Below are 12,775 nucleotides of genomic sequence, written 5' to 3' on the forward strand. Positions count from 1 at the left end.
GGCTTCTGGGGGTGTTGTGGGGGATATTTTATTGGCACATCTTTGACCCCTAGTACCGACTGAGCACTGTTTAAATGCCACAGCCTACCTGAGTATTGTTCCTATCCATGTTTATCCTTTTAGTTTTTTAACTTCTTCTTATTCATCAAGTGCAATCAGACAGTCCAATCATTCACGTCTCCATTTGACAGATATAGTGTCAGTGCAATTACATCTTTCTTTCTTTCTTCCTAAAAATCAGTCCACAATTTCTGATGTTCTTACGCTCCATATTTGCTCCATAACTACATGAAATGAGAGAAATAAGGAGTAACCAAACATAAATAATAACATCCGCCGGGTGTCATAAAAATACTCTGAGATCTAACAATATGGATCATATATCTATGAATTAGGGATAAGAAAGGTGGTGGTGGGAGTAAACATCAGAGGAATTAAAGAGGAAGTACTGAGGTTCATTGTAATGAAAGTAAATCTGTAAACCTCCTTCGCCCTCTCCTTCTATTGACCCACCATTGACCCACTGTGGCCTCAGCCAGGTTACTGTGATCATCTTCTTAGCAATGAATAAAACAACTCTCAGTAGGAATATCCAATTGTTGCTTTTTCTGGTGCCCAACATATTGATCTTCTTTTTAATAGCTCATTTGATTGTTAACATAAAGAACTGCTCCATACTTGGTGGTGTGGCACATAGCTTGTCCCATTCTTTGTGTTTCTGTACATGTAGGCTCTCAGCTATAAGTACCTCTGAAAAATCATGTGCTGCATGTTTGAGCTGAAGCTCTTCAGAAGACACAGCTCGTCTGCCTCAAATAGCTGACCCAACATTATAAGTCCCTTTCTTGCCACCTTCTAAACCCCGCCTCTAATTTGGAGGGAAGAAAGTGAGAACGATGTGCAATCATCTTGCTTAAGAGTCTTAATTTCTTTCTCACAATGGACCATTTTAAAGGTAGGTTTTTCACAACAATTATTTATTTGATTTCTTCTCCAGATGACTTTACTCATGAAGGGGATTGTATCTGAAAATATATTTGATCATTCATTCTGTTCCACCCTGACCTAGATGGTTTGTCCATCCACAGTGTACCCATCTTCTGATGACTACTTCCAGGGATATATCACACCTTGACACAAAATGTTTGAACATGACAGTGAGTTTACTGTAATCAAATGGCCTCCACAGTCATCAGATCTCAGTCCTATAGAGCACCTTTGGGATGTGGTAGGACAGGAGAGTCTCATCATGGATGTGCAGCTGACAAATCTGCAGCTTGTGATGCTATCATGTAAACATGGACCAAAATCTCCAAGGAATGTTTTAAGCACCTTGTTGATTCTACACCACAAAGATTTAAGACAGCAAAAAAAAAGGGAGTCCAGCCTGATATTAGTAGGGTGTAACTAATAAAATGGCCAATATGCATATAATATTAAGCTGAGAAACAAACAAACAGTTGTTTGGCCATACAACCTGACAGAAGGTCTGTAATAAAATACTGACATTCTTTAATTTAAACTAAAATAATAAACTGTAAGGCAAACATTGATTTAAAAATACAATTTTCCTACTAGACGATTAAAAACAAAATATTCTAATAATTAATTGTGTGGAAATGGTTACTTTCAGAACTGTCAATTTGACTGGTAATTGTTTTTGTGGAAAATGTTTTAAAAAATTACTTATGACTCACCTTTGATGGGAGATTTTATTACTTTGAAGTTTTAGTCATATTTTGCACCGTAAATCTTGGTAAGACGCATCTAAGGATAAATGACCCCAATAAACCCCCTGAAGGTGTTGTGTTCGGGGACAACATACGGCTCTTCGATGCCAATATAAATATTTAAACAGGCAGAACTCATGGCAGGATTTTAAAGGCTTTATTAAAGGCTTCTTAGCTGGAAAAAATAAATTGCTGTAATTTTTAAGTCAGTTTCAGCAGTAGACTGTATATTATTGTTTCATTTTCATAAAAAATGACTATGTATAATAATGGCTTTAATATAGAAACCTATATGTGCAATATAATAATACGCACTTATATAATTTTAATAAAGATTTTACACATGTAGTCTATGCTTGCCACCGAAAGCACCTCATTTAACGGAGTTTTTTTAAGGACCAGTAAAAGCACCATGAGCTAAAACCGGAAGACGAAATATTAAAAACAGGATATACACAAAACGCGTCACACTCAAGCGTCGGCAGCTCCATTTTCCAGCTGGTGAAAAACTTTCGTGGTTTCACCTTCAGTCGCTAACGGTCAGTTTTGGCCTTTTCCATTTCTCTTTGGGGCTGAAAAGAAACGTTTTTCAAGATGGGAGGCGGCGATCTGGTAAGTCTGAGTCTTAATCTTTCACTACGGGCGCATGCGCCGGGGAAGAAACAACGCTAATGCCAAACTCCATTGAAAATAATATTTAATTTATAGATGTTTGCTTACATGTCATACACACACATTTAGGGCTTGAATTAAAAGCTTTTGGAATTCTGTAGGAAGCATAGTTAAGTTCGGCCATATTTACTTTAACTGGGGTCTCCTTATTTCTTAACTAGCTGTGGATTATAAATATGATTAAATTTTGAGATCAGAAACCTTTTATAAATATTTTACTTATTTTTTCTGTGTAGAATGTACTTATAGATATGAAGTGTTATAGATTTTGTTGTCAAGTCACATCCCAGTAGAGTAAAATTAAGAAAATTAAGAACTAGAGATATTAAAGCCTTCGGCTAGTTATTGTCCACTAAAAGGGAGCTCCTGGTGGTTTCCAATGATGTAGCCGTTGATGGTTTTGACATGTTTTCTACCAGAACTTGAAAAAGAGCTGGCACCCCCAGACTATGAAAAACATTGAGCGTGTCTGGAAAGCTGAGCAGAAACATGAGGCTGAACGTAAAAAGATCGAGGAGCTCCAGAAGCAGCTGAAGGAGGAACGAGCCCGAGAAGAAATGACAAAATATGCAGAGGAAACCGGCGTTTTAAAGTGAGTTATCTCCTGTGTTATGAGGAACGATAAGTTAATGGTTCAAAGAAGAACGTTATGTCTGAGATATGCTGTACTTTTCTTGGATGGTGACAGAAAAAAAGATGATCGGTTGGACTGGATGTACCAGGGCCCTGCCGGTCAGGTGTCCAGGGATGAGTACCTGCTTGGGCGCCCCATTGACAAGCAGATCACTGACCAGTATGAGGAGCCAGAGAGCGGTCCCTCAGCTGAGACAGGCCTCCTGCCTGGGTCCATATTTAACCCCGCCACCCCTGCCTCCAGCTTGGATTTGGCTGCCAAGATCAGGGAAGACCCCCTGTTTGAAATCAGGTGAGTGAACGTGCCACTCTCTTTTGATTTGTTCTGAAGATATTGGTAATTTTGCAGATGATCATGTTTGTGTTTTGTTGGTGTTGTAAAGGAAACGTGAGGAAGCAAAGAAGAGAGAAGTCCTGACTAATCCAGTAAAGATGAAGAAAATTAAAGAAATGGTAACGTTAAGGTCCAAAAAGCTGGTATCGGTGTTGGTTAATGAGATATAACATCCTAAAAAGCATTATTATTACAGGCTGATGATTTCCATCATGTAAATATTTGTATTTGTTTGGTTGTTTTTAAACAGCTTCGCCAAAACCTTGACAAGAAAGAAAAGAAAAAGAAGAGGAAGAAGGAGAAGAAGGAGAAGAAAGGAGACAAAGACAGAAGGAAGGAAAAGAAGCATAAGAGGAGGAGTTCAAGTTCGAGCTCAGAGGAAGACGATGAGAAGAAACACAGGTTAGTAAAGAGGTTGTTTCAGAAATGATTGCAGTATGTTATGAGACTTCCATGCAAACCAGCAAATTGCTCATAAGTACCACTTTTTTTTATATATCATTTTTGATTTGTTTTTCAGGTCACACCCACGAGACAACTCCTCAGACACCAAATCTCATTCTCATCATCATCATCCAGGCTATGGTCTACAGGTCTGTACCACAGCTACTGTGATCACACACATGCACATGACTTATCCTACATTTTCAGCATCTGATCTCTGAGACATCCACTGTGTGGGAAACAGTCCTAGAGCCTCTAAAGGGAAAGTCTGCAGGGTGTCTTAAGTTCAAGCTTGTATTTGTGAAAAGTAAATGTGCCATAACTAAACAGCAAAGCTCATCAGGTTAAAGGGTAGAGTCATGCTTTGCTTCGTTAGTTCCAAATTAAGGGATATTCTCTGCATCATGAGTGGGTAACAAATTGTAACAGGTGTGGAAGTGATTAATCAGATGTGCACTGGCAAAACCAATCGCTTCATCTTTAAAGTGTTTTTAGTAAATATGCTCATAAATATCCACAAAATATTAACCTTGTTCAGCATGCCTGGAAAAACTTTAATATGCATGCAGAATGCATGCATGAGTGTGTTCACATTCTGCCATTCTGACCCACAATTCTCTGTGTAAGCTGCACATACAGCACGAGAGTAGAAGTTGAAAGCCTTCAACAAGTAGAAATAAGGGACTCCCGGTGACCAGGGAGCTAAAGTTTCTTTGCAAGTGTTGTTGTTTTTTTTTTTGTTGTTGTTTTTTTGTTTTGTTTGTTAAGACCAGCATGCAGCTTTTCTTTTTCCTGGGGGTTTCCGACCCAATCCACTGTGAGGGGAGACCCCCCCTGAAATGTATTCCTGATTTTTGGTCTTTTCCATCAGCTCCCAACAGGCAGACATCAACAGACCTCGACCTCCTCCGGTCACTCAGGGCGGCGTGAGAGGAGCCGATCCCGATCACCTCACAGGAATTACAAGGACAGCCGCTCCTACACTTCATCCTCTTCACATCGGAGTGAAAAGAAGCAGGAACCCAGAGCTCCCAGCCCACAGAAGGATCGCTACCAGAGACAGAGGAACCACGTGTCCAAGTAAGAGTGTACACATCTCCAAAAAATATGTTTGTGAACGTATTGGTATGATAACTGATTAAATATTGCAATAACTGCTTTGATCTGCTCTTTTTTTGCAAGCACATGTAAATATTATCATTGTTGTAACTGTGATACGTGTGTTAAGATGGGCAGAGAGCGGGCTGCTTAAATTGTAACGTGTTACATAAAATCTCATCTTTATCACCACCCACGCTGAACTGGTTAATTTTCCATGTTGTTCTGTCTGATGTAGGAAGCTCTCTGCAGAGGAGATGGAGCGAAAGAGGCGTGAGATGATGGACCAAGCCAAGCAGAGGGAGGAGGACAGGGAGAATAATGTGAAGCGCTATAAGAGGCAGGACGAGCAGGAGAAGCAGAGGGAACAAAACGCCAAGCATGACCGCCATGCTGGCTTCATCCAGTAAGTTCAGAGTGTGATGTTTGTGGATACAAGTCTGATAATCAGATTAGTTATTTGTGTCTGTTTGTGCATTTTAAGTTTCAGTAACTGACCTTTGTCATCTTGCAGCAACATGAAGCTGGAGAGTGCTGCGAGCTCCTCCTTAGAGGATAGAGTGAAGAGAAATATCCACTCCATTCAGAGGACGCCAGCCTCCCTGGAAAACTTCATGAAACGATAAAGACAAAAATTCACATTACAGTCAATGAACTGACTAAAAAGACTGCCACACACCATTTTATAGGTTTTTGTTTTTTTTTTAAGTGGACTGGGGCAGGTGAGCTGCGAGCCTGTCAGGAATTCAAACACAGGCTTTTAATTTGAAAAGCAGATGTCACAGTATTCATATGTACAGTACAAAAGGCCTGTTGTTGCTTCATGTGTTTTAGCTACTTTCTTCAAATCATATAACTGTTTATAAGGTTAATGTAAGTTTGTGCAATTTACTGTTTTTGTTTTTACATATTGATAGGACCTCTTATCTCAAATACTTTTGTAATATTCATTTGGTACTGTGAGCAACAAATGGTATAAAAACTACATTTCTGGATTTGTATTATTCATTCTTTTTTTAAATGCCACTTGTCACTGATCATAGACTGTTATTTAAGAGAAGATATACTTTGAATACCCTGAAGTGGGGGAATTCCTTTACTTACCGCACGTGAAAGTTAAGATCAAACAGATCAAATAAAGAGAGTGGAAATAGAATAAAATGTGTCAAAATAAATATATTAGCATGGTAAAGCTCATTTGAAATCAAAGTAAAGCAGTTATGTAACTATATAATAGTTAACTAGCTTAGTCATCGAGCTGTATAAGCACATCTCACAGACACACACAGACCAGCTAATTCATGCAATCTAACCAAGAAAATGTTAAAAGTTCCCCAAAACCAAAGTTCTGTATTTCACTGCAAACCATAATGGATGTCACAATTGCATTAGTGGACCAACAGCATCAAGAGCACTCTGTGAAGCTCAGTGGCTACAGGAGGTGAAGCTTAGCAATCACAGCTACAACTGCCTCTGTCATCACACCTATCTGAGCTGTCATGCTCTAAACTACAATACACAGATGAAAGGGTTAAAAAAAAATATCACCGCCATGCCTGCGTTCTGAAAACTATCAGGAGAGGCTGAAATCCATTTGTGTCTGTCTGTAAACATGTTTATTTCTGCTGTAAAGTTGAGCATTTTAACACTTTGCAGCTGACTTCAAGTGGACTTTAGAGAATTGCAGTTTGTGGTACTTCAGAACTTGCACCATTTTTCTTTTCTGACAGTTGCTGTTTGACACAGACCAGCCACACACTCAGACAAAAACAGGTTCATCCCAAAGACAAAACTCCCAAACACAAACTTAACAATGTAGTGTATGCTGTACAATGCAGCAAGGAATGCTCAGACCTCTACATTGCAGACACCAAACAGCTACTTCATAAACGCATGGCACAACATAGAAGAGCCACCTCAATGTGACAAGACTTGGCTGTCCATCTGCATCTAAAGGACAAAGGTCACTCTTTCAAGGAAGCCAGTGTTCACATTTTGGAGGAGAAGACAGATGGTTTGAAAGAGGAGTGAAAGAAGCTGTCTATGTCCACTGTGAATGACCATCTTTGAACAGAGGCGGTGGCTTACGACACCAACTGCCTGCCATCTATAATGCAGTTTTGAGATCCCTTCCTGGAAGTCTTAACGCCCACAAACATCCTGGGCCATTTGACCTCAGAAATCACATGATAGGGTGGGCTAGGTTTCACAATGGGTTCACCTGAAATCTTGGCTGATTGTGACCCACACCAGTGGGTCTTGGCTCGTATGATTAGATAGAGGATCAATAGGAGGTCCATGAGCCTCTAGGGCTTAAAATCTGAGACTCTACCAATTGCTCTTAGAACTGAAGAAGCTTCTTGGAAGAGAAGTGAAACATCTTCAAGGAAAGAAGTCCAGATGCTTTTCTTTCCAAGCTCCTTAGACTTTAACACATACAGCTTTACCTGTTCTCCCCTCCACTAATTCAAGTCCCAGGAGCCAAATCAAAAACCCAACTTTTGACTTCTGTGGGGAATCTTTGTAGAGGCCATCGACGTTGCCAGCATTCATGCTTTTGCTGCTGCATTATGTTTTAATTACTGTGTGGTCATATCCTGGTGTATTATATACAGTGCCAGCCATGGCAGATACAAATAAAATCCTTGGACTTTTTCCCATCTTGGATCCTTGTGTGGTCAGTGTTTTCTCAGGAGCAAACATATTTGGCCCTCAAGTTTTTCCACCTCTTTTTACCTTCTCTCCATTCTGATATTTCAGAATTTCCCTCCAGGAATTTGCTGACATTTGTGAGTCCTTATATTAATTCATTATTGTTGTCATTCTTATTCATTGTGGACTGCGACAGCCCAAGGTGTAGTTAGATTTCCTGGAAAGTCAGGTTATGCTGTAGGTTGCAGCATAGATTGTCAACTGAAGCATAAATCTCCAGTAAGGGCATGTGTGTGCTTTCACCTTATGATAACCATCATTAGCAGGAATGATTTGTTCTGCAGGTTATGTGGTGTATGGTGAGCAGCAAAAATGTTATTGTATTGCAAAATAAAAAAAAAGATTAGCTGACCTCTATTATATGGTGGCTGTGTCACATGAAGTGGTTGTACACATGTAATTACAGTGGATTATTTATATCTCATTCATGATCAAATAAAATATCATCTTTAGTTCCCGACATTTTTAGCTCTGGGTCAAACTGTATGTCTAACTGTCTAAGGCTTATTTTAACATGTTGTGTTTACAGGGAAGTGACAGCACAGTTTTAAACTCCCTTACCTCTCCGCTGTGTTTCAATTTCGCTTTAACGCGCCTCTACCAAACTACGCACGCTTTGGTCACGCTGCACTTCTCACCCAATCACAGTCGCACATCGCTGAGGATGTCAGCCAATCATCTCTGCGCGCTTCCGTTACGTATGAAGATGTGTTAATGTGATCTCTGTGTTTCTAAATCGTGTAGTCACTGTCGCAAGCTAACGGCAATCATTCACAAAGCTGGGAAGCAGCAGAGTTTGTCCGTTTTAGCAGTTAGGAATCTAAACCAGCGCTTTCACAATGGTAAGAACATTAAAAATAAGTTAGCATCCGCGCGGCTGGTTGGAGAAAAATTATGTTAAACTGAGTTTGTTGGCTAACCGAGACTTGAGCTAACAACGGTAGCATCAGGCATCTTTAGCATGGTCACTAAAGTTACCTGCCGGTAACATCTGAATTAATTCTGAGGAAAATGTGGAGTTAGTTTTACAGTAAATCATTATGTAATTACTGGTAATGTCCTAATGAATAATTTAGCTCTCGATTCTGGAGAATAAAACTAGAGAAAACCTGAAAGCTAAATGCTTAGCTCCTGCTACTCTTGAGCTAGCGTTGAATTTTGTGCAGGGTTTTTTTTTTTAACTCACTTTTTTGGATTCGGTTTCAGTGTATTTCGTTTTATAACGCTAGTGAGCGTGTTTAGCCTCAGCCAAGGCTCACTAGACACTGTAAGATCGGACAGGTTAAAATTTAAAGTGATGAAAACAGTTAAAACTGGATTTTCTAAAGCTGCTGTCAGAAGCAAACATCAGCAACCTGCGCTGTTCTCCACCAGAAAAACCCCTGAACTGACAAATGTATACATGCAATATTTCACACACTTTCTTACTGTTTATGTGGTAAGATGGTAGCTCTTGTGAGAGATACAATTTTTAGTGTTAAAAATCTCTGCTTAGTCAGTATACGTTTTGCTTTTGATTTTATAATGTATTAAATAAACGCTATTATTCCACTGTAGCCAAGTCAAGACAATTATTTCTACAGAAAAAACATAGAATACGTTTAGATACTTTTTAGACACAGAAATGGAGAAAATACGAATATGACAAGTTAAACCACTAAAACAATATCAGTAGATGTCAGTAGATAGCTTAATCCTAACAGAACAAAACTCAGGACTTTTTTTGGTGGTACTCTAACTAAAACACAGAAATTGATTTGTTAACATGTTGTATACATGTTTGTCATTTTCGATACCCAGTTTTTAAGCATGTACACCTGATGTACAGATTCAGTTTTATAGTAAGAGGAGACAATGAAAATATGAGACTTTTATCTTTAGTAGTTTTTCAGATATTCATGTTCATCCAAACTTTGGATCATAAAATCTTCAGGCAAATCTGATGACCCACAGTCATTTGAGGTGATGTGGCCCTTTTATAGATTTGGTTGATCGGGTGATTGATCCATTTTTTCCTCCATCCTCTTCTCCTCTCCCAGTCTATTATGTCATATAACGGCGGGGCCGTCATGGCCATGCGGGGGAAGAACTGCGTGGCGATCGCAGCAGACCGGAGGTTTGGCATTCAGGCCCAGATGGTCACGACAGACTTCCAGAAGATCTTCCCCATGGGAGACAGGCTGTACATTGGGCTGGCTGGTTTGGCGACGGATGTTCAGACAGTGTGAGTGGGAATCTCGTCCTCTCAAAATGTCTTTTTTATGCCTTTATTTTATTTGCTCTGCTCGGAATCAGCTCATTAGTTTGCAAACTTTCAGCTCAGTTTCTGAAAGTTTGAAGTGAAGCAAAATATGTTGAAAGAAATTAAATACAAGGGGAAAAAAGTGTTTTTTCTGTGTCCTTTCGTCTTGTTTTATTCTCATCCACCTGCACACAAGGAGTCTTAAATAAATGAGACACCCTCACTTTGGAGACCAATCTTTTTTTAATGATGCTAAATATATGTGATATTGGCACAGCTGGATCATCTCTCAGCCTGCTGCTGGTGTATTTTATGATCACATTTTAACAGTTTGGCAGCAGCTCTTCCTAAAGGTTTGTTCCTGCTGTCTTAGCCTGTACCTGGGAATAACTACAAAGTCATGTCAATAGGGGAAAAGGAACCAGGGTCCAGTTTAACCAGACTAAACATCGAGTGTGAAACCACCCAAATTTAATTACCACAGTCTTTGTGTTAGATAGCACAAGATGGTAGTAACTGACTTTACTGAACTAATTTGTGATGCTGAATCAGGACAGATCGGTGGTCTAATGATTTCTTGTTTTCTATGCCTTTTTTTGTAGAGCCCAGAGGCTTAAATTCAGACTGAACCTGTATGAGCTGAAGGAGGGTCGCCAGATCAAACCCAAAACCTTCATGAGCATGGTGTCCAACCTGCTGTATGAAAGGAGGTGAGTACACTGAACTGCTGAAAACATGAATACTAATTGGTCTTTTATTTCTGACAGTTTGTTTGAAGAATGAACTCAAAAGGTCACCTCAGTAGTGTTCTGTGTTTATACTTGCACAACAGTCTCTTGGACCACGTACTCCCGGAGTCTGAGTTCGGTCCAGTCAGTGCTTTAATGAGAATGTGGGAATGCTGGACACTTCTTCATGTCTGATTCTCTCATTAGGTTTGGGCCTTACTACATCGAGCCTGTGATCGCCGGATTAAATCCTAAAACCTTTGAACCCTTCATCTGCTCCTTGGATTTGATTGGCTGCCCCATGGTGACAGATGACTTTGTTGTGAGCGGCACCTGCTCGGAGCAGATGTACGGCATGTGTGAATCTTTGTGGGAGCCGGATATGGTCAGTATTAAACCTGAAACCACCTGTACTTGGGTTTACTTTAGTTGTGTTCAGATATGTCTGCAGGATTGTTAGTGAGCTTACCTTTTTTAAAAATTTAAATGTCTGTAGTTTTAACTTACACTGTTCAACGTCCAAGGAATTTTAACCACCGTTATGTTGTGTTTAAGACGCAGTAATTCTTCTCTGAGGTGTTGAAACTTTAACGAGTGTTGATTTGAATTTTGTTCTGGTCACACAGGAGCCGGATGATCTGTTTGAGACCATCTCCCAGGCAATGCTGAATGCAGTTGATCGAGATGCAGTTTCTGGCATGGGAGTCGTCGTACATGTCATGTAAGTATGGTGTGCAGGTTTGCATCCACACTGTCTTTCAGCCACGGCTGGTGTAACAGGTAGGGCTGTCCTAAGTGAGGGGTCCAAGAAGAGTTCATCTTATAGTGGTGGTACACATCCACAAGATCCATCATTGCTGCTTGTTCTTTGTCTGTAACTAGGCATCCAAGAGACAGACCTCAGTCTCTCCTCTTAATACTCATTGGTTTCTTCACCTTTCCTGCATAGATTTAACTTTTTTCTCTTCTCCTCCTCTTTGTTTTTTGGTAATTGTCATTCTCAATATGATTTAGACTTCCAGCAATTATGAAAAATTAAGTTACTGGAGAAAAAGATGACATGTTTGCACTAATTTTTGCTACAAAGATTTATTTATTTATTGCTATAAATCACACCGTTGGTTTACAGCAGTGTTTTCACCCCTCCCTAAAAGCTCAGTCTGTTTAGTTCAGCTCAAGAGAAGATGACTGACAGAGGGTTGTTGGTCAATAAGATCAGTCCAGAGGAAGCAAAAGGTTAGATGAATCTGTAGAAGTGTTACCCAATCAGCAGTTATGTGCATACAAGTCGGTCCACATGACGAACATAACAAAGTATGTATTTTGGGGCTGAGCACAGCACAGAGCTGCTGGGTGGAGTCTGCAGTGATTGACAGCTGTTTTCTTTTGTCTGGCAGTGAGAAAGACAAGATCACCACACGAACCCTGAAGGCCAGGATGGACTAGAGCTCCTTCTTCCCTTCATACATCATTAACTCAGATATTTTGTACAAAAATAATAAGAAATGCTTGTATTGTCTCTTTTCTCATTCACAGTTCAATAAATGAACTTAGGTTTAAACAATAAACACGACTGATGTCATTGTTGGAGGATCTTGTTTAATATTGCTTCTAATCTCAGAAATAGAGTTCACTGTCGAAATCAATGCCTCAAAGTGAAATCACATAAAACTGATTGAATGAGCTCATCAAAATCCTTGATGAGTTGTTAAAATGCTCTAACAAATGACATTTTTAAGGATTGAGGGTGAACCACAAAGTTTAGACTTCACCTTTGACATTTGTGTAATTTGTTCCTTCAGACCTTCAACCTTGATAACACACCTGTGTGGAGTAGTGGAAGAGCAGTTGAGGGTTCAAATCCAATCAGGCACACCTTCCAGGAAAGCTCACCAAGGGAACACAAGTCTATATGATGATGTAGTTTAAGGCACCAGTGGGAAAGATGTTGAAAAAGCACAGAAAGAAAGCGAGCCCCTTTTAATGCCATTTACAGAATATTAAACTCATTTTGCTTCAAAGGCCACATAATGTCCAATATGAGCTCAAGAGGGCTGGACCAGTAAAACCATTACCTATAAAAAAAGAAAAAACTTTTATTTGTTAAAGTAGTACACATTTAATCCCCAAGTTACAAAAAGTGCAGTTTCAACAATTAATTTTTTCCACATTATAAAAGAAA

At 39.6% G+C, this 12,775-nt stretch overlaps 2 protein-coding genes across 2 annotated transcripts; both read left to right on the forward strand.

Annotated features, from left to right (window-relative positions):
• Positions 1-2,208: 2,208 nt before the first annotated feature.
• cwc25 (CWC25 spliceosome associated protein homolog) lies at positions 2,209-5,906 on the forward strand. The gene is made up of 9 exons (XM_031739841.2): positions 2,209-2,342; positions 2,822-2,994; positions 3,091-3,327; positions 3,419-3,488; positions 3,620-3,771; positions 3,890-3,962; positions 4,685-4,893; positions 5,150-5,317; positions 5,426-5,906. Exons 1-9 carry the CDS (start codon positions 2,325-2,327, stop codon positions 5,535-5,537), a joined length of 1,212 nt encoding a protein of 403 aa, XP_031595701.1. The 5' UTR covers positions 2,209-2,324; the 3' UTR covers positions 5,538-5,906.
• A 2,401-nt stretch (positions 5,907-8,307) lies between these two features.
• On the forward strand, positions 8,308-12,180 carry psmb3 (proteasome 20S subunit beta 3). Its single transcript, XM_031739832.2, has 6 exons — positions 8,308-8,465; positions 9,663-9,847; positions 10,468-10,575; positions 10,801-10,978; positions 11,220-11,314; positions 11,991-12,180. The coding sequence occupies exons 1-6, from the start codon at positions 8,463-8,465 to the stop codon at positions 12,037-12,039; spliced, it is 618 nt and encodes a 205-aa protein (XP_031595692.1). The 5' UTR covers positions 8,308-8,462; the 3' UTR covers positions 12,040-12,180.
• The last annotated feature ends 595 nt before the right edge of the window (positions 12,181-12,775 follow it).

The sequence above is a fragment of the Oreochromis aureus genome, linkage group 6 (genome assembly GCF_013358895.1).
Source record: "Oreochromis aureus strain Israel breed Guangdong linkage group 6, ZZ_aureus, whole genome shotgun sequence".
NCBI classification, from domain to species: domain Eukaryota; kingdom Metazoa; phylum Chordata; class Actinopteri; order Cichliformes; family Cichlidae; genus Oreochromis; species Oreochromis aureus.

Excerpts from the sequence above, each read along its gene's own strand:
- cwc25 (XM_031739841.2), top strand. Across the intron at positions 3,772-3,889 it reads GACGATGAGAAGAAACACAG|GTCACACCCACGAGACAACT; the intron begins GTTAGTAAAGAG and ends TTTGTTTTTCAG. Across the intron at positions 5,318-5,425 it reads CGCCATGCTGGCTTCATCCA|CAACATGAAGCTGGAGAGTG; the intron begins GTAAGTTCAGAG and ends GTCATCTTGCAG.
- psmb3 (XM_031739832.2), top strand. Across the intron at positions 9,848-10,467 it reads GCGACGGATGTTCAGACAGT|AGCCCAGAGGCTTAAATTCA; the intron begins GTGAGTGGGAAT and ends CTTTTTTTGTAG. Across the intron at positions 10,576-10,800 it reads AACCTGCTGTATGAAAGGAG|GTTTGGGCCTTACTACATCG; the intron begins GTGAGTACACTG and ends TTCTCTCATTAG.